The sequence below is a fragment of the Globicephala melas genome, chromosome 3 (genome assembly GCF_963455315.2).
Source record: "Globicephala melas chromosome 3, mGloMel1.2, whole genome shotgun sequence".
Classification (NCBI taxonomy): domain Eukaryota; kingdom Metazoa; phylum Chordata; class Mammalia; order Artiodactyla; family Delphinidae; genus Globicephala; species Globicephala melas.
The window spans coordinates 159,487,552-159,513,551 of NC_083316.1; the positions used below are offsets into that span (position 1 = coordinate 159,487,552).

The 26,000-nt window shown below is 50.8% G+C and overlaps 2 protein-coding genes across 8 annotated transcripts in view; one reads left to right on the forward strand and one right to left on the reverse strand.

Annotated features, from left to right (window-relative positions):
- Positions 1-368: 368 nt before the first annotated feature.
- On the reverse strand, positions 369-18,527 carry IL12RB1 (interleukin 12 receptor subunit beta 1). The gene is made up of 16 exons (XM_030880141.2): positions 18,381-18,527; positions 17,369-17,431; positions 16,331-16,448; positions 15,743-15,912; positions 13,656-13,795; positions 11,022-11,055; positions 10,429-10,551; positions 9,595-9,677; positions 8,513-8,750; positions 5,771-5,938; positions 4,947-5,081; positions 4,430-4,585; positions 2,878-3,012; positions 1,862-2,009; positions 1,473-1,554; positions 369-734 (listed from the first exon to the last, which is right to left on the reverse strand). Exons 1-16 carry the CDS (start codon positions 18,439-18,441, stop codon positions 369-371), a joined length of 2,220 nt encoding a protein of 739 aa, XP_030736001.2. The 5' UTR covers positions 18,442-18,527.
- Positions 18,528-24,718: 6,191 nt separating this feature from the next.
- Positions 24,719-26,000, forward strand: part of MAST3 (microtubule associated serine/threonine kinase 3) — a 38,142-nt gene continuing 36,860 nt past the window's right edge. For 4 of the 7 annotated variants that reach the window (XM_060296877.1, XM_060296879.1, XM_060296878.1 and 1 more), the window contains exon 1: positions 24,780-24,833. In XM_060296877.1, the coding sequence (XP_060152860.1) occupies positions 24,795-24,833 (39 nt within the window). In that variant the 5' untranslated portion in view covers positions 24,780-24,794. Of the gene's footprint in view, positions 24,834-26,000 lie in introns of all 7 variants that reach the window. The other 3 variants (XM_060296885.1, XM_060296886.1, XM_060296887.1) reach the window with 2 other exon arrangements.

The window sequence follows — 26,000 nt, forward strand, 5'->3', positions numbered from 1 at the left end:
GCCAGGCCCTGGCCCTGGGTAGCAGCTCCCGTTTCATGGCGGTTTGTAGGGTTCCCACCACAGGACATGTGGCAACCAGTGCTGGACAGAGTGGGTGTTGGTGGGGGGCACTGACGCCAGAGCCTGGGCAGTGGGGATGGGGTCTGAGTCACTCCGCCTGGGTTAGACTCCTGCCTGTGTTGTGTGGCCACAGGCCAGCCACTCGCCCTCTCTGAGCCTCACTGAGGCTCACTGAAATAGGTTAATAAGACAGCCATGTACCTCAAGGCGGCTATGGGGATTCAGGGCATCACGTGCCTAGAAAGAACAGGCTGGGTATGCAATAAGTACTTAATAACCGACTGTCATGATTGCGATCATTGGTCTTCCTATCTGTAAGGGGAGGCAGATGTTTCTGTTTCTCCCTGGGAACGGAATTTGGGGATCTGCCTTAGGTCTCCCAGGAGCAGCGGGAGTCCAGCTGCCTGGGCAGGGCTGTCCTCCAGACTGTCCTTCCAGCCAGGCCCCAGAGTCCCAGCCTCAGGGCATCCCTGCACCCATTTCCTGTCTTTCAAGGGCAGCTCCATGTCCAGGGCTGGCTCAGGGGCACCCAGAGGCAGCTCCATCTTCTCCTTGAGAAGCCCAGCTGTGTCCACGTCAGTTCGCTCTCCTTTGTCCCAGGATATGTTCACCACCAGGGCCCCTTGCTGGGACACCTCCTCTGGGAAGTCTGCCGGGCTGTTCCACTGCCAAACCTGGAGACGGACGGAGGGGTCAAGGCTGTGGGCAGGGCCCTATTTCTCATCCACACAAGGATGGAGTGGACCAGGTCCCTTCTGGCTTAATTCTCTAAAACCCGAGACCAATTCAAGGATCAGTTGGAAGGACCCCCCATTTCTCTTTGGAAAATTGTCCCTTCTCCTCTCTTAGTTGATGTGGTTGGACAGGGCAGTAGCCCCACGCCAGCTCTTGCCATTGGCATGTGATCCTGGCCCAGCCAATCAGAACACTCCTACCCCCTGGTTCTAGTGATAGGCTAAGGGATGGGCATATGACCCAAGCTGGGCCAATCAGTGATGTCTGAGAATTCTGCTCCAGTTAATGGGAAAAATGGATACCCTGCTTCCACAGGGGGAAGGCTGAGCCTGCCTGAGATAGAAGCCTGAAGGGAGGATAGCACCACAAAGAGATGGAGTCCTAGTTCCTGGATCCAGCCATGCCTGAAGCCCACCACCTTGGATTTTTTTTTTTTCCATCAGGTTCCTTTGTGGAACTCACTTCAGTTCTGTTTCTGTTACTAGTAAATGGCCTACACGAGGTTCCCCTTTGGGTTTCTATTTGCCTGTCTATAAAATTGGACAGGCTTTTGGAGTTCTTGCACCAGTGGGTTGGGGGAAAGTAAAATGAGTTAATGCATAGCCATTACTCTTCAGAGCCCTGGTCCAGATATGGACCCAATAAACAAGACCTGGAATTAGAAAGGGGGCCCTTACCTGCTTCCCCTGGCTGCCAGAGAACTCGACGGCAGTGCTGGCACAAGGTGTGGGCAGGGGTGGGCACAGGTGCCTTACAGCCCTGGGGAAGGAGGAGAACTGGTCAGTGCTTCTGTTCGTTCTTACTTTTTAATAGTTCTGACTTATTTTTTTTCATCTCCATTAGGTTATAATAAGGGGAGTGAGGATGTGGCCAAGGGGTCAGGGGTACGGGAGACTGACAGACCCGGATTGAAATCCCAGCACTGTCGCCACAGCTGGATGCCTGGGCCTGGGCCTCAGTTTCCTCATCTCGAAAGTGGACATAAAAACCTACTTGGGGGGGAGCAGTTATTACTATTCTTACTATCACTATTACAGATCATCTCGGGGGAAGGGGTGCAAGTTACCTGTTCAAGCCGAGGTACCCAAAGATTCCCAGGAGAAGGATGCTCACGAAGCTCCCAAAAGATGCGAGGAAGATGGACAAATCGGACGACTCAGAGACCTGGACTTCTGGGAGCAGAAGAGCTTGGGCTGGGGGAGAGCCACCTCCTGCTTCTCATTGAGGAGGGAGTGGGAGGGGCGTGCCCTCCATCAACTCACTGCTGACCCTGGTATACTGTGAATCCCTCTGTGCCTCAGTTTCCTCCTCTGTGAGGTGGGACCCCGCCTGCCCTGTGACTACAGGATAAAGCCCTGGCACACAATAAGTGCTCAGGACACTGTAGCTCTGAGAGCCTGCAGGTAGGGCCCGTGTGGTTGCTCCCCCGGACCCAGACCAGCCCACTGCACACCCAGTCTGGCTCACTGGTTCTCTTGGGACCAGACTTCACAACAAGGACAACAGGCAGGGACCGTGGCAGGAACAGGGATCATTTGGTCTCCAAATCTCTCATTGCCACACACCCCAAGACAATGGAGCCCACCTCCTTATGTTTGTGATGAGATACTCATTCATTCGTATTCATTCATTCACTCAATAAATAGCCCCCCTGCTCCCTTCCTTTCCCCAGGAGCTCCAAGGCTGGGGGAGGCAGAGCCCACACAGACACCCACACACACTCCCAAGGCGTCAGGCCAGGTAGGAGGGGCAGTGGGGGGGGGTGCCCAGAAGGAAGCCTGGAAGGCTTCCTGGAGGAGAGAGCTTTTGAGCTGAGTTTTGAAGGATGAATAGGAGTTTGACAAGGAGACCAAACATTCCAGACAGAGAAGCCTGCAAGGAAAAGCCAGCGTAAGAGAAGGTTCATGAGGAGAAGCTGCAGCAGAGGTGAAGGAGTTGGGAGCAGGTCAGCCTGCGACTTTCTCCTGAGAGGGATGCATGGGGAGCCATGGAAGGTTGGAGGGTCAGGATGGGACTGCTTGCTGACATGTGGGATGGGGCAGTGCATGCTGGGTAAGTACCCGGGCCCGCCCCCTCACTCACCGACGGTGAAGCGCAGGGCCTGGCTCCAGGCACCCCGCCACTTGGCTGTGTCTGCTCGAACCTGCACCTTGTAGGCGGTGGCAGCCCGCAGGCCCTGGAGGGTGATCTGGGTCTCTGTGGCATTCACTGACAGCTCTGTGGGCGGGAGGCAGCGTGTGTCCCTAAATCCCCTTTACTCTGGGCTCCACCCTGGGGGTGGGAGTAGGGGCTCACAGACATTTTGCTGAATAATCTTCCCTAAATGCACCCATTCACATCAAACTTATTTGGAAAATATTCTTCATCAAAATATTCAGTGAATGATGCTGTTTTTTTCTCAAATTCTGACCAATTTGCCCTTCACTCGCTCCTAGGCCACTCCTTTCCAGCCGCATCTGCCTTCTCCTCAGAGCTCCCTAAAAGGCACCAGGTTCAATCCCAAACCTCAGGGCCTTTGCACTGGCTGTTTCCCTGGCCTGGTTCACCCTTTCGCCAGATAACTACATGCCTTCCTCCCTCACCTCTTTCTCATCTTTAGGGACAAGGTCAGGGTTAACTTTGTCTAAGTTGTTCCCCGAGTGTCCCCAGCACCTCAGCACAAAGTTGGATCTCAACAAGTGTCTGTGGAATTGGATGATTTTTAAAAAATAAAGCACCCCATAAAATTCTTTAAAATGAGAATACAGTTGTTGGCTGTCGTACAGAAGAAAAATTCCTAGAACCCTAAATCCATATTCGTTGTAAATATTCAAGAGGAATATTCTTCCAAAGAAATTTCAGGGAAGTTGGTACATTTGGCCAAATGGGCATTTGGTGTATAAATCTTCAGCAATTTGACTTTTGGCAAACTGGTGTTCAGCAAATGGGCTGCTTCCAGCTGCGCCACTGTGAACAAGTCACCGACCCCCATTTGGCCTCATTTACCCCCTCTAAACAACGGAGGGTGACCAAGCTGATGGCAGAATGTCTATGTCTGATGTCAGAGCAGCCCCCGCTCCCCCCTCCTCCCCCCTCCCCCTCCTCCCCCCTCCCCCCTCCCCCCTCCTCCCCCCTCCCCCCCCCCTCCCGCCCCTGTGCTGGGCTCGAGGAGGGAAGGCAGGATATAAACTCATGGTCTTGGCGGCCTGGCCTGTTGCTGCAGGAGATGGACGGGCGAGGCTGTATTCTCGCAAGGCTATGTTACCCAGCGGGGAGGAAGAGGCTCCCAATGTGGGAAAGGACAGGACGTTTCAGCCCTGGTGAGACCGCCCTGTACATCCTCATTTCTTTCCCTCCTATGGGGCAGGAAGGGGCACCTAACTGAGCTCAAATCCAAGCTTGTTTAACCTTTGGGCAGGTGAATCCCTTCCCAGGCCTCAGTTTCCCCATCTGTAGAATGGAGAAAGTCATCCCTGCTCCATGGGAGTTGCCGTCTAAAGGGCCAGTCAAGACCCTTGAGTCCAACTCTATTGTTCCATGGGTGTGAAAACCAAGGCCCAGAGAGGGACAGTGAGGTGTCCAGGGTCACACAGCAAGGCAGAACTCAAGGCCAGAGCCCTTCCTCCCCCAGCCAGGCCTGTGCTGCCTCACGTACCGGATACTTGGTTGCTGGCCTCATCCTGGCAGCGCACAATGTACTCCTTCAGGACGCCGGGGCAGGTGCTCAGCAGAGATGGTGTCCAGTCCACAGACACTGAATCCTGGCTGAGTTTCTTTACAGACACATGTTGTGGGCTCCCGGCCTCCGAGGCTGCAACCAACATCCTTTACCACAGTCAGCTCCAAGGGTGCTGGTTGAGTACTTCCTGCCTGCCCAGCCTGCTACTGTCCAGAGACCCAGGGAACCTTGGCCACAGAGTCAGCTGTGTCTGCCAGTTCCACCACTCTTGGTGTCATCACTTCCCCTCTCTGAGCCTCAGTTTTCTTACTATATAATGGTGCAATGCCTCTTGGAGTATCTTAAGAGTTGACTGAGCTGACTTCTATGTGTCTGGCTTCTGGCCAGGGCCTGATAGGCAGTAGGTGCCTCTAAATGGTATTCCCCCTTCCTGATACCCAAGGACACTGCCGAGTCCCCTGGGGAGACCACCCTGCAGGTTTGGGCTACTCACCATTGCCTCCAAAGTGGAAGGTGGACAAGACGGTGGACCACGAGGTGGGCTTCTCCGGGTATGCAGAGGCAAAGATAGTGACGCGGTAACACTCCTGCCGCATTGCCCCAGATGCTTGGCTCAAGCTGTGCGTTGCTGGAAGGATGAGCAAGGGTCAGACCAGTAAATAGATTGTGTCCCCACCTCCGCACCTGTGCCATCTGCCAGGAACTCTTAGAGCACTCCTACCCATGCTTTAAAGCCCTTGCACCAATGTCCCCTCCTCCAGGATTCCGTCCTCATGCCCGTTGCCACCCCATCCCCGCCCCTTCCCAACCTGTCCCCACCCCCTCCAACACAGCTCCTACTCTATGGCACCGGGGTGTCTGCATCCAGCTCTGTCTCCCCTGGCTGGGAGCTCCCCAGGCTGGGGCTGAGGCTTCCTGGGGCCCCGGCCAAGACCACGTCAGAGAGTGAGAGGCTGCTTGGGCCATTTGGCACCCTCCCTTTCCCTACAGAGGCCTCATTAATTTGCCACCTGCATCTTGCTAGCTGCTACCTTTCCTGGCACGGTGAATGTTTAACAAACACCCTGGGACGTGAAACTCATTACCTGCTGGGGTGCAACTTTCCCAGGGCTGAGCCCTGACACCCCAGGATCCCAGCAGGAAGCACCAGACCTGCATGAGTGGAAGGGTCTGTCTTGGCCTGTCCCCACCTCTGTGTGACCTTGCGCAAGTGGCAAGACCTCTCTGGGCCTCAGACACCCCACAAGGATGATGCCTGTAGGTTTGAGCTGACCAGGAGCTCTAATGGAGGATGCAGGGCAACCGATATTACGGTACCCATTCCATCAGGGTCCCGGTCCTGGGGTGCCGTCAGGGTGCAGGTGGCAAGGCTCTCGTCCTGGCCCTGGGGCTGCCACTCAATGCAGTATGTCATGCCCTGGGCCTGGGCTGGCCAATGCATGGTGGTCCTGTTGGCTCTGGTACTGATATTCAGAACCCCTGGTTCTGGAAGAAGACAAGAGAGGCACATCAGAATAGCTGCCTCATGCTCCCCCCAACCCAAGGCTCCTATAGCCACATCCCACCCTCTTGACAAGCTCTAACCCCCCAGGGCCAGGAGTGTCTGTATCTGGTTCTGTCTCCCTACGCTGGGGGCTGCCAGGATGGGGGCTGAGCACAGAGGGGACAGCAGGGGCTGTTTGAATGAATCGAGTCCTCCCCCAGCCTAACTGTGGGTTCCCTGCCAGGATGCCCACAGTCAGTGCTCCCTAGGCTGCCACTACTACCCTGTCAGGCTAGTGGGCATCTCCTGGTCCAGCAGATGCCTGGCCACCCACCACCCACTTTGCCCAGCGGTGGGTGGCTGTGGTGGAGGAGGAGCCTCCCGGCTGGACCAGAGCTCAGAGCCCCGAGGACAGACCCACTCAGCCCCCTGGGCTCCTCTCTCCACTCCCTACAGCAAGGTCACCTGCACCAACCTGAGAGGTGGGTACTGCTTCCAATTCTAGGGACAATAGCTATCATTTATTGAGTTCCGACTGTATGCGCCAGGCCAGTGCCGAGCATTTTACAGGCGCCACTTTCCCACAAAGTGGGACGATGATTATCCCAATGATATAAAACCTGAGGCTCGAAGCCGGAGAGCCACCAGCCCAAGGTCACATAGCGAGGCCATGGCCCAAAGCAGACCAGGAGCTGACAGACTTGCTGCTGTGTCACCCTGGCAAGTGGCTTCATCTGTCTGAGCCTCGGTCATCTCATCTCTGAAATGGGCATCATCCTAACAGCCCAGCTGGGTGCTCAGCAGGCTCAGGACTAAGGCGAAGCGAGCAGGGCATGAAATTAAGGAGGCGCCAAAGAACTCAATCACCGAGATCAACACTCTGCTAATGCAATATTTTTTAAAAAATCAAAATGAACATAAAAATATGTACTGAGTACTATTCACAGTTGCCAAAACAATGGAAACAGCTCAAATGTCCGTCAGTGGAAAAACAGATAAACAAAATGGGCCCATTCACGCAGTGGAATATTACTCAGCCATAAAAAGGAATGAAGCACTGATGCCTGCTACAATGTGGATGAATCTTGAAGACATCAGGCTGTGAAAGAAGCCAGACACAGAAGGTCACATAGTAGATGATTAATTCTATGAAATGTCCAGAGCAGGCAAATCCACAGAGACAGAAAGCAGATTGGTGACTGTCAGGGGCTGGGGGAGGGGGAGGGGGAGTGACTGCTAAGGGGGAGGGGGTCTCCTTTTGGGCATGATGAAAAGGTTCTGGAACTAGACAGAGGTGATGATTGCACAACATTGTGAATGTAATTAGGGCATCAAATTGTACTTGTTAAAATGGTTCATGTTGATATGTGAACTTTACCTCAATAAAATACATACGTTTACATACATACATAGAAACCTTAATTTTTAAATTTTAGATTTTTTTTGAGGTAACACTGGTTTATAATATTATAATAATAAAAATGTTTCATGTGCACAATATTATATTTTGACTTCTGAATACCCTACTGTGTGCTCAACATGAAAAATTTAGTTTCCATCTGTCACCATACAGTTGATCCCCTTTACCCCTCCCCTCCCCTTGCCTCTTCCCCTCTGGTAACCACTAATCTGTTCTCTATATCTAGGTATTAGTTTTGGTTTCTCCATCTATTTAGTCAGTCAGTTGTTTGTTTGTTTGGTTGGTTGGTTGGCTGGTTGGTTGGTTTTTATATTCCACATCTGAGTGAAATCATAGGGTATTTGTCTTTCTCCAGCTGAATTGTTTCACTAAGCATAATATCCTCAAGGCCCACGCATGTTGTCACAAATGGCAACATTTCATTCTTTTTCATGGCTGAGTAGTATTCCGTTGTATACATGCACCACATCTTTTTTGTCCATTCATCCATTGATGGGCACTTAGGTTGTTTCCATATCTTGGTTATTGTGAATAATGCTGCAATGAACATAAGGGTGCATATATCTTTTCCAATTATGTTTTCTTTTTCTTTGGATAAATACCCAGAATCGGAATTGCTGGATCATATGGTAGTTCTAGTCTTAATTTTCTGAGGAATCTCCATACTGTTTTCCATAGTGGCTGCACAAATTTACATTCCTGCCAACAGTGTATGAAGGTTCCCTTTTATCCACATCATCGCCATTGATTTTTTCATTGTGTATAAATATATGTATATATTTAATATATGTATACATGTATATAAAATGAGCAAAATGTCTAGATTTTAAATAAAGACAGGATCAACCCTGTATTTGCATGACCCTGCCTTGCTTGCCACATCCTGGTCTTGGCCCTGGTCCCAATAAAACTTTATTTACAAAAACAAGTGTTTGGCCTGGGCCACAGTTTGCCAGTGAGAAATTTTTTAACTATTACACTATAGCGCTATGCATTTTTTAATGCTATGCATTTTGAATACTTACTTTACACGCTCCTAAATTAGACACCACATTACATTTTTGTGCCTCGCTCGCTTCACTCTAGTCTAGCTGAGGCTCGAGTACGTACTCAGCTCCAAGAGGCCCCCCCCCCACCACTGCCCAGCCAAAGGCACCTGAGTGGATATAGGCAGGAATGTGCCATGTCTGGTTGGGACCGAGGCCAAAGCGATTCCGGGAAAAGACAACCAGGTCATAGGCGGCACCCGAGAGGCTGAGATTTTTCCGCAGGCGCAGAGTCCTCGTGGCCTTGGCCTTACATGGGCAGGACAGCATATGCAGGTGGACATGGTAGGTCACCTCCATGCCTGAGTCGGGCCCGAGGCAGCCTTCTGGAAGCTCCAGCTGGGGCAGCTGTTGTGAGTGTGAGAGATGGTTTGTGGGGACCTGAACATGCACGTCGTCCCCGTGGGTTGACATCAGGATGCTGCCCACGAGCACAGGCTCATCCACGGGCCACAGCTGATGACATGTATGAAAATTTTTTTAAAAATAGTAAACCTCAGTGCTGGCAAGGCTGCTGGGAAACTGACACATCCACTGCTCATTGGTTTAGGGGGAGGGGGGAATAATTTGGCAAAACCCACTGAAAGCCAGAGAAAAAAAATGTTTCTGTCTTTGGACCCAGTTACTTCGAGCCTGGACATTTTTCCTAAGTAAAGAAATTCAAATTATAGGAAACCTAGGACGAGAAGGAGCTTCACTACAGCTTTATCGTGCCAGCCCATTGGGGACCTGGTAGAATCAATTATGGTGAAGCCAGGGGTTGAAACGTATGGTGAGTTTGCCCTGACTCAGGCAGGGGATTTCCCCTCTGCACCTCAGTTTCCTCCTCTGGAAAATGGGTTCATTCGACTGTACTTAATGAGCTGTTTGGGGGACTTCAAACAAATCATCTCCCATCCAGACCAGCACAGTCAACCCCTTCCTGGCCTTCCAGCTTTCACGTGAGCCCCCCAAACTCTGCTCCCCCAATGGCTGCCAGAGGGAGCCTGTGAACACCTGAGTCCAGCCATATCCTTCCTCTGCTCACACACCCTCCATGGTTCCCCATTACCTTCAGAGTTCAACCCACAGTCCTTCCGGTCCCTACCACCTCCACGGCTCATCTCCCTCCTTTTAAACACTTCCACTCCAGCCTTTTGTCTCCTTCTCTCTGTCCTCGGGCCACCCCACAGACCTGCGATGGTCCCATTACCTGCTCATGGAAGGTCACCTTCCTCCTCCCATTCGGGCGGAGCTGCTCCACCGAGAACCTCACCTTGGCCTGTGGGGGGTTTTCTGCAATGAGACAGCAAGACAGTGACACTGGGGGTGGCGTCCTTGCTCACAACGTCCTGCAGACCCTGGATTGGGACCCAGGACCTTTTCCTTCCCTCCAATGAGATTCCATGGGTCGTTAAGTAGTTTTCAAAATCTGCAAACATGGAGATCCACTCCATGATAGTGTGAATATACTTAATGCAACTGGCTAAAAATGGTTAAAATGGCAAATTTTATATTATGTCTTTTTTTACTACAATTAAAAAAAAATCTGAAAACAGCCGTCAGAGTTGTTTCCCAGCAGATACGCACTTGGCTGGGCAGGAGGAAGCTCCAGCTCAAAGGGTAGGGGGACAAATGTTGACAGTCACTCCCCCCAGCTCTCCCTCCCACCCCCACCTCAGGCCACGTCTCCACTCTGGAGCTGCCCTGGCTCCAGCTTCCTGTGTCATTTGGAAAAATCTGCCTTCACGACACAGCCACTTGCACCCATCAACTCCTTGTTCGGCTTTCAAAGAACAAAACCCACCAAACTAATTGGAAGGAGAGAAAGACTGATAAATGTTTTCTTTTTATTATGGATTTGCCACATTTTACAAAGTGAAACTTGCCCACTGCCCTGCCACCTTGCACTAATTTTCCCTAATTTCTTCGGCAGCCTTATTTCTAACATCCATCACCTTAACGCTAACGCTCACCGCCTTATTTCTAATACTACTACCATCTTTCTAATGCCCGTCTCCCTTCCTGTGGTCCAGGGTGCTCTCACCAGGGGGGATGCACACAGGGCTGCTCCAGCTGCTCCAGGGACCTCCGGAGACCCCCGGCCTCAGCCGTCGCCGCAGCTGGAATTCCTGGGCCGTGTCCATCTCCAAGGGGCAGAGGCATGACTCTGGGAAGAAGCAGATCAAACATCAAGCAAAGGGGCTGTCCCAAAGCCAGGAGCACCCAGGGCTTGGCACTGGTCACTTAGCCATCATGCACATATTAAGCTCCAACTGTGCACATGCACTTATTGAGTGCCAACTGTGTACAATTATTGAGAGCTAATCATGTGCCAGACCCTGAGGACACAGCCAGAATAGGCCAGGTCCTGTGCTCTTGGGGCCTCAAGGATCACCCACTTCTTCTACTGTCTGGAGTTCAAGTCTCAGCAAGGCCACCTACTAGGGATGTGAACTTGGCCAAAGGCTTCACAAGCCCAAGCCTTTGTTTCCTCACCTGTGAAATGGGAATAATCCAATACTGAACTACAGGGAGGCGCAAACAAGCCTACAGAGGATTTAGCACTGGGTCTAGCACACAGTGGGTGCCTAATTAATGCTAACTTGCTACCGCTGTCATGGTCACTATTATTCTCACCGAAGCCAGCATCATCCTGATGTCCACAGTCGCCCTAAAACAAGACCATATTTATACATTGTTTTACATTTGGGTGTTGAACATTCTAGCTTTTTTGAAATTTTCAACAATTACTTTGCTAAATGTAACATGGAATCCTGGATTGGATCTGAGAACAGAAAGAGGACATTCTTGGAAAAGTGGGTGATAATCCAAATAAACTCTGGAGTTTAGTTCATAGCGAGAGACCAGTGACAGACAAACTTGGGAACGAAAGCCATTAACCTGTGGGGACGCTGGGTGAAGGCTCTATGTACTTCTTTGTAACTTTTCTGAAAATCTAAGATTATTCCAAAATAAAAAAGTTTGTTTTTTTTTTTTAAAAGCATTATTTGGGGGAATTTCCTGGCAGTCCAGTGGTTAGGCACGTTCACTTCCGCGGCCCCGAGTTCAATCCCCGGTCAGAGAACTAAGATCCCACAAGCCGTGTGTCGAGGCCAGAAATTAAAAAATAAAATAAAATAATTATTTTAGGAGGCAAAATTATATTTTTATAATTTCCTAAAAAAATATTTTAAGAGACAAAACCTATCTGTTTGTGGTGTCGTGGATGAGGAGAGGCAAGTTTAGGACCCAGCTAGCCCCACACCCCCCGGCTGATGCTGAGAGGTCCCTGGACATCCTGAGCCTCAGTTTCCTCATCTGCAAAGGGGGGCTGAGAGGGTCCACTGCAGAGTGTGTTAGGGGGCTGGAGATAAAAAGCAAAGAGATGCCCCTCCCCAACAGGAGTCCCATGTCACCTGCCTCTGACTGATCCGAACCCATTCACTTGATGGGAAAACTGAGGCTCAGGGAGGGGCACAACATTTGGAGGGAAGATGGGGCCCAAACTGAAGCAACTCCCTGGACTCAAGATGTTCCCAGGCTGAGGGAGGGGGAGACACCACAATTCAGAAGCTGTGTGGGTGTTCTCTGTCTCTTCCAAACCAGGGACTCCTTGGGGACTTGGTCAGGGCTGAGGTTTCTTGCAAGCCTAGGCTTGCCCTGCTTGCAGGGGACAGAGGGGAGAATAGAGTGGCTGAAGCATGAATGAAGGTCCAAAGAAGACATACAGATGGCCAACAGGTACATGAAGATGTGTTCAACATCACTCATCATCAGGGAAATGCAGATCAAAACCACAACGAGATACCACCTCACACCTGTCAGAATGGTTATCATCAAAAAGACAAGAGGTAACAATGGTTGGCGAGGATGTGGAGAAAAAGGAACCCTGTGTACTGTTGGTGGGGATGTAAATTGCAGCAGCCACTATGGAAAACCGAGTGCAAGTTCCTCAAAATATTAAAAATAGAGCTACCATATCATCCAGCAATACCAATTCTGAGTATTTATCCAAAGAAAAGCAAAACACTAATTGGAAAAGATACACGCACCTTCATGTTCACTGCAGCATTATTTACAGCAGCCAAGATGTGAAAGCAATCTTAGTGTCCATCGATGGATGAATGCATAAAGAAAATGTGGTACATGTATCAATGGAATATTATTTAGTCATAAAAAGAAGGAAATCCTGCCATTTGCAACATGGATAGTCCTTGACGGCATTATGTTGAGTGAAATAAGTCTGACAGAGAAAGACAAATACTGTATGATCTCACTTACAAGTGAATTTAAAACAAACAAAAAACCAAACTCATAGATACGGAGAACAGAGTAGTGGTTGCCTGAGGTGAGGGGTAGTGTGTGGGCGAAACGGGTGAAGGTGGTCAAAAGGTACAAAGTTATCAATATAAAATAAATAAGTCCCGGGGATGTAATGTACAGCATGGTGACTATAGTTAACAATACTGAACTGTATTGTCCGAAAGTTGCTAAGAGAGTAAATCTTAAAAGTTCTCATTACAAGAAGCAAAATCTGGAACATGCCTGTGTGGTGACGGAAGTTAAACAGACTTATTGTGGTGATGATTTCACAATGTATACAAATATCAAATCATGTTGTACACTTGAAACTAATATGATTTTGTATGTCAGTTACATCTGAATTTAAAAAAGGAGGGACTTCCCTGGCAGTCCAGTTAAGACTCTGTGCTCCCAATGCAGTGGGCAGGGGTTCAGTCCCTGGTCGGGGAACTAAGACCCCACATGCCACACAGCACGGCTTAAAAAAAAAAATAGAAAAAAAGAAAGGAGGGAGGGTGGGAGGAATGGTGGAAAGGTAGTTTCCTGGAAGAGGTAGCCCTTGAGCTGGACCCCGAAGGTGGGTTGGATTCACATGTGCTCAGATACAGAGGAGGGCATGCAGGTGGAAGGAACTGCATATACCAAGGCAAAGAGGCTGGGAATCCAGGGCATAGGCAAAGAATGATGGCCATTCAAAAAGGGGCCAGAGGAAGCATGAGGCAAGTGAGGGAAACTAGGGCCAGCTGAAGATAAGGATGACTTACTGAGGGTAGTGGGGAGCCATGGAGTGTGTGTGAGCAAGGGAGATCACAATCAGATCTTCATGTCAGAGAGACCCAGAGGCTAAACATGGGGCAAGAGTGGAGGCCCCGTGGGAAGGGTGATAGATATAGAGATTGCAAAACTGATGGGAGAGGTGTGAGGGTGCCCTGTGCCTGTGCAAACCCCTGATCTGGGGAATAAACTCACCCACTTCCATGGGCTGCCAGGTGTCCGGTGCCGGAACTGTACCTCAGCACCATCCTGGTGGGCTGGGGTCTCCCACTCCATGAGCAGCTGCCCCGCTGACCTGGACACCTTGATGTTTCCTGGGGGAGGGTCGTATTTAACTGGAAGCAGAGTTGGGGGTTGGGAAGGGGAAGCCGGCATGTGTGTGAGCTGTTGGTCCTGAAAACTCTGGAAAATCTTCCCATGATCCTCCTGGCCCATAGTAAACCACCAAGCTCCCCAAATTTGAATCAGGGGCACCTCTACAGGTCCCATCTAAGCCTGGGATTCTATCTAAGCCTGGGGTCAAAGAGTTAAGACTTATACACAGGATCCTATTAGTAAAGGTGTCTTCAAAATATTAATACTCATTGCTGGCAAGGCTGTGGTGAGACAGGCACTTTTGTAAATTGCTGATGAGAGGGTAATTAACTGATTCTATTTTTTTCTGAAGGACTATTAGGGAAATCTTACTAACTTTTTAAGCCCACTTCAAGGAGCCTGGCCTGAGGAGAGACATCTATCATGCTTTCTGCATCTCGGTCATACCGTGCCTGATTCTAGCTCAGGGTCTTTGCACTTGCTGTATCCTCTGTTTTGCTGTATCCACACTTCCCCATCTTTATTCCTACTGGATCTTTTTCATCCTTGAGCTGGAGCCCTCCCTGACCTCCCAGCGGTATCTCATCATGTGTAACGATCATGTCTTGTCCATCACCCTACATGAATCTGGGCTCCATGAAGGCAGGGACAGGGTTGAGATTAGGGTGAGGAGAGGGAGGCAAGGTTGTACAAATACAGGGTCAGATCCTGTCTTTATTTGAAGTTCTGGGGAATTCCCTGGCAGTCCAGTGGTTAGGGTTCTGCACTTCCACTGCAGGGGGTGTGGGTTCGATCCCTGGTCGGGGAAATAAGATCCTGCGTGCTGTGCAGTGTGGCCAAAAAAAAAAAAAAATCTGATATTTGATTTGTCATGGCTTTTTTTTTTGCATTAATATTGATTTTTTTTAAAATGTTGCATCATGGGACTTCCCTGGTGGTCCATGGGTCAATACTTCGCACTCCCAATGCAGGGGACCTGGGATCGATCCCTGGTCAGGGAACTAGATCCCACATGCATGCTGCAACTAAAAGATCCCGCATGCTTCAACAAAGAACCCTCACGTGGCAACAAAGATCCTGCGTGCCACAACTAAGAGCCAAATAAATAAATAAATAAATATTAAAAAAGAAAAGTTGCATCATGATATGGTTTATAATGACTACTGAGGTTTTTTGGCACCCCCATAACATCTTGTGGCCAAGGAGGGTGCCTCGTTCATCTCACCCTTGTCCCAGCCCTGTGCTGTGACCTCCATTGGCCTTGCCCATGTCCCCTGTGACTGAGCATGGCACACAGTAGCAGTTCAACGAGTATAAACTAAGTATATGTTATTGATTCGTGAAAACAGATTTTAAAGACCGAACACGGGGGACTTCCCTGGTGACACAGTGGTTAAGAATCCGCCTGCCAATGCAGAGGACACGGGTCCAATCCCTGGCCCGGGAAGATCCCACATGCCGCGGAGCAACTAAGCCCGTGCGCCACAACTACTGAGCCTGTGTTCTAGAGCCCGCGAGCCACAACTACTGAGCCCGTGTGCTGCAACTCCTCAAGCCTGCGCACCTAGAGCCCGTGCTCCGCAAAAAGAGAAGCCACCACAGTGAGCAGCCAGAGCATCGCAACGAAGAGTAGCCCCCACGCTCTGCAACTAGAGGAAGCCCGCACACAGCAATGATGACCCAATGCAGCAAAAAAAAAAAAAAAAAATTATAAGATCAAACAGGGTCTTGGCCACATTACAGTATCAAGGAGAAACCGGAAGCTACCTACATATTCATCAGTAGGGGATCCGTTAGGGGACCATGAAAGACTCTGCCAGGTTACATGACAGAGTTGGATGTAAAAACAGCTGGCAGTATCCAGCCCCTTGCCAGGGACCCAGAATTCCCTCAAGTCTAGGCTTGGGGACCAGAGGCTTCTCTGGGTGAGGAAGTGGTAGTGGAGAGGAAGAGAACAGGGTGCTGACCTGAGCTGTAGAGGTTCAGGGTAATGTTGGGGGACTTCTCTGTCCAGTTGGCAGCCCGGGATTCCACCCAGAGAGTGACAGCGTGGAGCACGGATATGCCATCCTGGTCGGAGAACTGCAGCTTGGTGGCTGAGCCTGCGGCAAAGTAGCAACAGCGCCCGGGCTTGAGGCTGCGGGAAGGAGGGTATCGGTACTGAGTCTCAGCGGCCACAGCAGATGATGTGCATCACATCCCAGAATCCTTTTCTTCCCCTTTTACCGCCGCTTCCCAGCCTGGGGTTTTCTTAGGGATCAACTTAGGACTAAGGGGTTTGGAGGATCCCAGAATCTCCTAACATGGGCTGCCACAGAGAGAAGGAAGAAATGAATAGATGGATGAATAAGTCACAGGGTGAGGATGAAGGAAGGACCACAGGGATCCTAATTGCCGCCCAAACTGTATGCCCACCCATGCTGACCCCACAACACAGATCCCCAGCCCTCCCTTCTGACATGAGAAACTGAGGCCCGGGAAGAGGCAAAGACACTGCCGAGCTCATACATCTGAGAGTAGAGGCAGGGGGTCAGGAGCAAAGGCAGGATCCTCACCAGCATCTCAGGAAGTGGCTGACCCCAGCTGCGGGGCCCTCATATTCCCAGGAACATTCATAACCAGCGTTGCTGAGTATCCGGTAGCAGTTTAGGTCCCGGGGGCCCGAAGCTAAGCCTGGAGGTTTGAGAACAGATTAGAGTGTGTGGGGGGGTGGGGTCCCCAAACTGACACACCCCAGAGAGGAATCTTTGTGACACTTATGCAATCCGGTGTCACCTCAGCCTAAACACGCTGTGACTTCCAGCACCTTCCTGTGCCCTTCCTGCCTGTCTCCTGCCATCTCCCTTGCACCTCCTCCTCCAGCCACTTCAGCCACTTCACTGGTCCTCAAACACACCAGGCTCACTCCTACCTCAGGACCTTTGCATGTGCTATGCCCTCTGCCTGAAATGTCCTTGGCCCAGATCTTGACATTCCAATTTCTCCTTCAGTGTCACCTCTTCAAGCACTAGGCTATTTGAAGTAGCCCCCTCCTTCTCCATCCCTCGCCCTGCTCTGTTTCTTTCCTAGCACGTCATTGTATGCAGGATATGCATTTGTGTGCCTCTTGTCCACCTCCTGCACTAGGCTGTGACCCCAGGAGGACAGCTGGGCTCGCAGCTGATTCCTTCATGTCTAGAACTGTGTCTGCACGTAGTACGTGCTTGGTAAATATTTCTGGAACAAAAGAATAGATGAAACGCCTTGCCCAGTGGCAGATTTTGTGACTTTGTTACAAGCATGAATGTTCCAGCAATGCTTGCCTCGGAGCAACTTCAAAATGTTTAACAGCTGCTTAGCCCCACATGCTGACCAATCAGGACGGACACAGACACCAGTCCTGCGACCCTGTTACGGAGTAGATGAGGCTTACAGAGGTGACTGCTCCAGGACACCTGAGTTTGGTGAGGACAGGCCATCAGGCTGTCGGGTTGGGGCTACTGAGACCCCAGTCTTTGGCTGGGCAGGAGGGAGCTGAGGGAGTGGCTGCTTGGGATGGGTCAGTCAGAGCCCAGTACAACCCCTTCCTCCCACAATGGGGAACTGCCCCAGACCTGAGTCTGCCTCCGGATACGGCGGATCCTGAAAACAGCATCCCATGGTGCCACAGGTTTCAGCTGCAAAGGCAATGAAGAGAAATGACAGTCTCAGCCTTTCACTTCAGGGGAAGGGGGCTTGCCCGGTGACCATCCACGCACCTGCCCACTTTCCCATCCTTGCACCCACCCACCCATCCACCTTTCTATCCATCCATCCATCCATCCATCCATCCATCCATCCATCCATCCACCCATCCACTCATCTATTCAGCCATCCATCTTTCCACCCACCCACCCATCCATCCATCCATCCATCCATCCATCCATCCACTCACCTATCCATCCATCCATCCATCCACCCATCCACTCATCTATCCATACATTCACCCATCCATCCATCCACCCACCCATCCAGCTCTCGGGCCGCTCCTCTAAAGCAATCCAGGGTCCCCTGTACCTCTCCCTTTTGCTGGTCTCCAGCCCTGCCTGACCTCTAAAAGCCCCGAAACCTTGCTGATCTCCAGTTTACAGAGAGGGAAACTGAGGCACAAAGAAGTTGCCCGAGGTCATGGAACAGCAGAGCTGGGATGAGAGTCCAAACCTAGTCATCTGCTGGGGGCTGGGTCCCTTCCCATTCGATTCCACAAGATGGAGAGAGAGTATGTATATTACATACACTGGGTACATAACACTATTTTATATATATATATATATATATATATATAAAATATATATACTTGGTCTTTATCCCTTCCTTAGCTATTTCTCATTAAACTCTGGGATGTGGGAAAGATTCAGAGCTTCAGCCCACCCCACAGAAGACAAAATCAAGACCGGGGGGGAGATGCCCAAGTCTGACATCAGAATCCATGATCATCCAGCTCACATTTGATAGAGGGAAAGACTGAGGCCCAGAGACACAGAAACAACCCTGGGAACCAGGTCCACAGCCCTCCACATATACACACACAGCCCCCCGCCCCGGCAAGAAGAGCCATAGGGGACTACTCCAGGGTAGGGGACTCACCGCCCTGCCGGGGTAGCAGGAGGAGAAAGAGGGGGACCAGCCTGGTCACCCCCTGCCCCATTAGGTCCTCGAAGAGGGTGGCAATCCCGGACGAGCTTCTGTGCTGCTGGAGAGACCCCAGCCACCCAGTCCTCACCCAGGAACACATTAAAGCTTAGCAAGAAAAACTAAAAGGAAAAAAAAAGTTAGGTGTCGTCGCCCCTCCCAGGGCAAGTCAAAGTGAAAAAGAAACCCAGGAAGTCAGCCCGGGCGTGGTGGCCTCATTCAGACCACAAACACACCCGAGCCCCAGGTCCGGGGGGTCTTCTCTGCTGGCCCCAGACTGAAGCTGGACACTGGGTGAGAGCCCCATGGGTGGCCTGGGGCTCTGTGCCCTTGGCCAGGTCTCCAGCCCTCTCTGGTCCACTTCTGAGACTTAGGAGCTAAATGGGAGGCCAGGGTCTTCAGACGTCAGAGTTCACTCTCCCAGTAAATTGTTATGAAGTGCTTGCTGTAGGCTGGGCCTTCCAAACATGTCCACCTCCCCGTTTCCCGAATTCCAGCCTCAGGGCACCCTGGGTTCCAGGTCTGGAAGAGTCTCCTTGCTTCCTTTAGACTCAACTTTGTCTTTTCTGTGTCTTTTTCTCAGCCAGAGGTGGAGAGGTTGAGGCGGGGAGGGGGGTGGTCTCAGTTTCTGACCCTCTCTCCGCACTGTCAACAAAGGCCCAAAATGTCCATGGAGAAGAGCTGATTCATGCTACCAAGTGGATGAACCCCCAAAACAACAGGCTGAGTGAAAAAAGTCAGACACAGCAGCCCATATGTTGTATGACTCTATGCATATAAAATGTCCGGAACAGGCAAATCCACAGAGACAGAAGGTAGATTAGTGGTTGCCAGGGGCTGGGGGAGGGGAATGGGGAGCGACTACTCATGGGGATGGGGCTGCATTTTGGGGTGCTGAAAATGTTTTGGAGCTAGACAGAGGTAATTGTTGTACCATATCGTGAATATTCTAAATGTCACTGAACTGTATATATTAAAATGGTTAATTTTATGTTATGTGATTTTCACCTAAAAAAAATGTTCTCGGAGCCCAGGTGGGCAAAGAACAGGGTAAGGGTCTCTCCTGGGGGAGAGCATCTGGGGAAACTGAGGCCCAAGAGGCCAGGAGGAAGCCCATTCTCTGAGAGCCAGTCCTGAGGGGCAGCTGGGCTGGCCAGGGTCAGGCGCCCAGCAGGCCATGAAGTCAGAGCCATCAGAACAAAGAGGCAGTGTTCCAGGCCTGGCACAGTGGGGACGGGGACCCTGTGACCCTGCACAGAGCAGTCTTCACAGGCAGCAGGGCCCAGGCCAGGCCAGGGGGCGGAGTAGGTTTGAGGCCTGGGGGAGGGTCAGAGACAGAGAGAGACAGAGACACAAAGGGAGAGAAACATAAAGATAGAAGGGACCATTGGAGATAGGGGTAAACCCATGGCCCACCTCTCAATGATCCTGAGACCCCTACATCAGGTGCCCTATTTTGCAAATGGAGAAACTGAGTCCAGAGACACCCAGACCACTCAGGGTCCCAGCTAGAGGTGAAAACATGGATGCAAACCCTGAGGCAGGGCACCCTCCACAGTGGGGCTGAGCTTTGCACCTTCCAGAGTAAGACCCATGCCCCAGGGCTACTCCCTACCTCCCACCAACCCCCCTCCCGAAATTTGGGCCTCCCAGGCCTTAGCTTCCCCATCTGCAAATGGGCTAGAGTGTGGATAAAAGAGGGTTGCTGCCCACCAGACAGCCAGTATGATTTATCATTCTTTGGGGGCTCGCAGTGGCCTCTGCTCTTGTCACACCTCTTTCCCATCCCCCCAAAGTTAGAGCAGTCACTGGAAAAACATCAAGGGGGGTGGGGCAGAGCTGGACACAGACGCCCCCAGCTCCTTGAGGTCAGGGGCTGGGTGCAGGGAGGGGCAGAGGTTAAGGGGGCCCTGCAGGGGACCAGGGAGGGCTGCCCAGAGTAAGGAGGTCTTGAACTGGCTTTGTAGAATTAAAGGGCATTCCCGGCAGAGGTCACAGAAGAGGCAAAAGTTCGGGGGACATGATTTGGGGAACAGCAAGATGAACGTGGCAGGTCTGGGGCTCCATGGGAGAGATGAAGATGGTAAGGGGGGCCAGGGCCTTGAGTGCTGGGCTGAAGGGCTGGGCTTTTTCCCAAGAGCTTTTTCCCAAGGAGCTACGGCAGGAGTGTGAGAAGGATTCCAGCCACTTGTCAGGTGTTGTTTCTACCCTTTTTGAAGTCACAGTTGGAAGCTCACCTTGAGGTTCACCGCAGCCCACCTTCCCCGTGCCAAATCTTTATACTCCCACCTCTCTTGGCCTGCCTGCCACCTACTCCAGGAAGCCCTCCCAGCTGCCCCAGAAGCACACCTGGGATATGTCCCCAGAGCTGTCCCACTTTCAGATGCCCCACAAACTGGGGGGAGGGAGAGGCAGGAAGGATAGGGTCATAGGCCCCCCTCCCCAGGAAATGGTAATGGGAAGAACCACAGAACTTCCCCACCCCCTCAGCTTCCGCCTTCTGGGGGAAGGACGGGTAGTAACCTTTAGCCCGAGAAGGGCTGAGCTTCTCTCCATGTGCTCAAGAGACCTGGTGCCCCTGAGGGGCATCTAAGGAGGATCTTGAAGGATGAGTAGGAGTTGGCAAGGAGAAAATCCATGAGTTCATTTAACAAACACATTTATTAATAAGAACATTTTTCACCAATAAGAACATTTCTCATTTACTCAACCAGGACTTCCTGAGGCCTCCAGAGGATCAGTTGAGGATGTTTTAAAGAATACATAGTGGTGATCATTTTGTAAGATATAGAAATATCAAATCAATATATTGTGCACCTGGAACTAACATAATGTTGTAGGTCAATTATAATTCAATTTTTTTTTTTTTCGGTACGCGGGCCTCTTACTGTTGTGGCCTCTCCCGTTGCGGAGCACAGTCTCCGGACACACAGGCTCAGCGGCCATGGCTCATGGGCCTAGCCGCTCCGCGGCATGTGGGACCTTCCCGGACCGGGGCACGAACCCGTGTCCCTTGCATCGGCAGGCGGACTCTCAACCACTGCGCCACCAGGGAAGCCCTATAATTCGATTTTTTAAAAAAGAATACATAGGGGAACTTCCCTGGCGGTTCAGTGGTTAAGACTCCGCACCTCCGCTGCAGGGGGCAGGTGCTCGATCCCTGGTCGGGGAACTAAGATCCTGCACGCCGTGCAGTGTGGGGCCCTACCCGCACCCCCCCAAAAAAGAATACATAGGTGGGACTTCCCTGGTGGTGCAGTGGTTAAGAATCCACCTGCCAATGCAGGGGACACAGGTTCGATCCCTGGCCCGGGAAGATCCCGCATGTCCCAGAGCAACTAAGCCCGTGTGCCACAACCACTGAGCATGCACTCTAGAGCCCGCGAGCCACAACTACTGAGTCCGCGTGTCACAACTACTGAAGCCCGTGCTCCACAACGAGAAGCCACCGCAATGAGAAGCCCGCACACCATAACGAAGACCCAACGCAGCCAAAAATAAATAAATAAAAATTTAAAAGTAAATAAGTACATGTATTTATTTTTTTAAAAAAGAATACATAGGTTACCAAGAAAAGAACTCATTCATTCACTCCCTGATTACACTCCCTGATACTCTTCATGGAGATATTTGAGGAGGGTTTTGATGGATGTGTAGAAGTTTGCAAGAAAAAATCTATTTATTCATTCAATAAATGTTCTCTGATGCTTCTCAAAGAGAATTTGAAGTGGATTTTGAAGGATAGGTGTTCACCGTGGAAAAATTGCATTCAGTCAGTTCTCCAGTCGGTCAGTCAATAAATGCTCCCTGTTGCCCTTTGAAGAGGTCATTTGGGAAGGGGTTCTGGGAAGAAGTTCTCCAGATAGATCACAGGCATTTGAGACCTCTCTGGTGGCTTCCCCTCCAGCAGCTCCCCATCTGTCCAGCCCAACCACCTCTGGTACACGGAACCTCTCTTTCCTCAGGGTTCCAGCCAAAGTCCCAGGGAAGACTCTGATTGACTGAGCTTGAGTCACATCTCCATCTTTAACCAATCACAGTGACTGAGCTGGATAAGGACTCTAGGTCACATGTCCACCCCAGCCTGGATTACAGAACTTTTAGGCAGAACTAGCCAGAGACAGAAAGTTGGCCATGGTAGGGTGTGAGCTTACCATCACCTGGGGTATGCAAGCTCCAGATGAAGTCCATTTATTGTAGGGTTGTCAGATAAAACACACAACATCCAGTTAAATTAGAATTTCAGATAAATAACACATAGCTTTTTAGCATATCTATGTCCCAATTATTGCACAGGACATATACTGAAAAAGTATTCATTGTTTATGTGAAATTAAATTTAACCAGGTGTCTGTATTAGTTTGGTAGAGCTGCCATAACAAAGTATCACAGACTGAAATCACAGAGTGATTTCAACAACAGAAATTTACTTTATTATAGTTTTGGAGGCTAGAAGTCCAAGATCAAGGTGTCGGCAGGTTTGATTTCTTCCAGGGTCTCTCTCCAACGGCTTGAAGATGGTATCTTTTCCCTGTGTCTTCACATAGTCACTTCCCTTGTACAAGTTTGTATACTAATCTCCTCTTATAAAGACACCAGTCACATTGGATTCGGATCTACCCACATGACCTCATTTTAGTTAATTACCTCTTTAAAGGCCTTATCTCCAAATACAATCACATTCCGAGGTACTCGGGGTGAGGATTTCAACTTATGAATTTTGGGAGAATGCAATTCAACCCATAACAGTGGCTGCTTTGGAAAACGGTCTGGTAGTTTTTGAGAATATTTAAATGTAGAGTTACCATTGGACCCAGGAATTCCACTCCTAGGTATATACCCAAGAGAATCGAAAGCATATGTCCACACAAAAAGTTGTATATGAATGTTCACAGAAGCACTCTTCACAATAGCCAGAAAGTGGAAAAACTCAGATGTCCACTAATGGATGAATGAGTAAACAAAATGTGTCTATCCATGCAATGAAATATTATTCAGCCATAAAAAGGAATGAAGTAGTGGCGTTTGCTGCAACGAGGATGAATTTTTTTTTTTTTTTTTTTTTTTTGAGGATGAATCTTGAAAACGTCTTGCTGAGTGAAAGAAGCCAGACACAAAAGGCCACATGTTGTATGATTTCATTTATGTGAAATGTCCAGGACAGGCAGATCCACAGGGACAGAAAGATTGGTCTTTAACAGGGGCTGGGGGAGGGAGAATGGGGAGTGACTGCTCACTGGTATAGGGTTTCTTTTGGGGGTGATGAAAGTGTTCTGGAATTAGATAGTGGTGATGATTGCACATCTCTGTGAATATGTTTAAAAACCACAGAATTGTACACTTTAAAAAGGTGAATTTTATGATAGGTAAATTACATGTCAATTTCAAAACGTGTGTGAGAAAAGCGAATTTGGCCTTGGAGTCCTGTATTTTTATGTGCTCAATCTGGCCACCATAACTTGGTGGGACACTACTGTACCTCACAGGCGATTAGCCAGAGACCTTAGCTAGGGTTCCCTCCAATCTGAGAACATACTCTAATGTCCAGGTCGAACAGCTGGTAACCAAGGGACCCTGCAGCAGCAGAGACAGTGGGAGTCCCAGTGAAAGAGAGAATATGGGTGCCATCTTGGGACTTTGGGCTTTTCCCAGCCTCCCTTTCCCTTCTGCAAAGTCAGGCTGAACAATTATCATCAGATACCTGTGAGAGGAGGTCCTCATGAGGCATTTAGTTGGGTGCCCAATTGGCGCTCGGCAAAGGCAGCCATCCTCAAAAAAGAAACTGGTAACTACAGTGGCCACCTATTCTTGTAAATAAAGTTTTATTGGGACAAGGGCCAGGATTGGAGTGAGGCAAGCAGGCAGGGTCCTGCAAGGGCAGAGTCTGATCCTGTTTTTATTTAAAATGTTCATGTCTAGCTCATCATGCATTTTTGTATTCGTTTCGATTTGTTAAACTATTGTATTAAAATGTTGTGTATCTTCATTACTGACTTTTTTTGTGGGCGCTTCTTAAATTTTGCACAGACGTGAGTGCCCCACTCGCCTCACCCTTGTTGTGTGCCCCCCGGGGCGGGGAACATGGATTAACTTTTCTGAGCCTCAGTTTCCTCTTTTGCAAAATGGGGATAACTCTCCCTTCTAGGAAGATTCATTGAAAAATGTTTACTTCTAGGCTCTAGGGGTGGGGCGGGGCCTGAAAGGGCGGGGCAGGCTCGCTCGAAGGGGGCGGGCCTTTCGAGACCGGCTCTCGGAGAGGGGCGGGGTCAGGCCTCGTCAGCTGACCGCTTTGGCCAACGGCAGGGTGTGGCGGGGCCTGGCAGACTGAGACGGGGCAGGGCGCAAGCGAGCATTGCGGACTAGCCGGCGATGGACGAGCCGAGCCTCCTGCGGCGCCGTGGGCTCCAGGTGAGGCCCCTGCGCGGGCGGGCAGAGGGCGCGGGCGGAGTGAACCTGCTTGGGTGCCGGGGTCGGGGCTTTGGCGAACCTGCTTGGGTGCCGGGCTCGGGGCTTTGGCGGACCAGGGGAAACTGAGGCGGAGGGAGGTGCGCGCTCCGGAGACTCCCACTTGTCCACCCGCATCTCAAAGTGCTTTTCGCCTGTTGGGAAGAGGTTATGTCCATTTGACATATGGAGAAACTGAGGCTCCGTGGGAGAAAGGGGCTGAGGTTTCGACCTCTCCACCAGCAGCTCTAATCATATTTGCAGCGACAGCCTTTGAGCGCTCACCATAAGTTCATCTCGTTGTGTCAATACTTTTACTAGTGCTATATTAATATTAATTAATGTGTATTAATACATGCCTCGTGCCTTCGCAGCGCCACCGCAGCCCTGCCTCAGCTCACCCCTAAGGCAAGCTGGGGAGGCTGAGGATGTCAGTCCGCCCTTTCGTCAGATCAGGAAACTGAGGCTGGAGTCTGGGAAAGTCACAAACCCCAGGTCGCACAGCAGGGATTCAGTCCAGCGACCTTAACCAGCTCTCAGGTGCACAAGCCACTGCCAGCTGGCTCTGTGGCCTGGGGGGGGGGGGGGGCTGAGGCGTTGGGAGGCACTCTTGGGTCTCCCGACCTCAGTTTCCCCATTCATTAGAAGGGCCCTCCCTTTCTGACCACTGGCCCCGGGTTTGTGTTCGGGAGGCAGCGCCACCAGGAGATAAGCAAAAAAGGCATCAGACCTAGGAGAGGCTGACATTCTAACGCACGTGACCCCGCGGCGGCAACTTCCTTGACCTCTCTGGACCTCAGTGTCCCCATCCATCCAGTGGGAATTTAGACAATCTAGCCGTTTCCCTCTGGGGCTTAGACCACAACTGTAAGAAGCCACCAGTTGCAAGTGGGGGAACCCGGGATTCATCATTTACCCAACAAACATTTATTGAGTGCCTGCTGTAGTCCCCCGTCCCACCCCACCCCCGCCCCCCTGGAGAGGCGGGGGATGGGGGGGTTCACCCCTGGAACCGCCCTCCTGGATTTCCCAGCCTGTTGGGGGAGACGAATGCCTGAGCAGCAGTGACCCCGCACAGGTGTCAGCTGCGATGGGGCACGCTCAGGCACCCCTGGAGAAGGCGGCTGAACC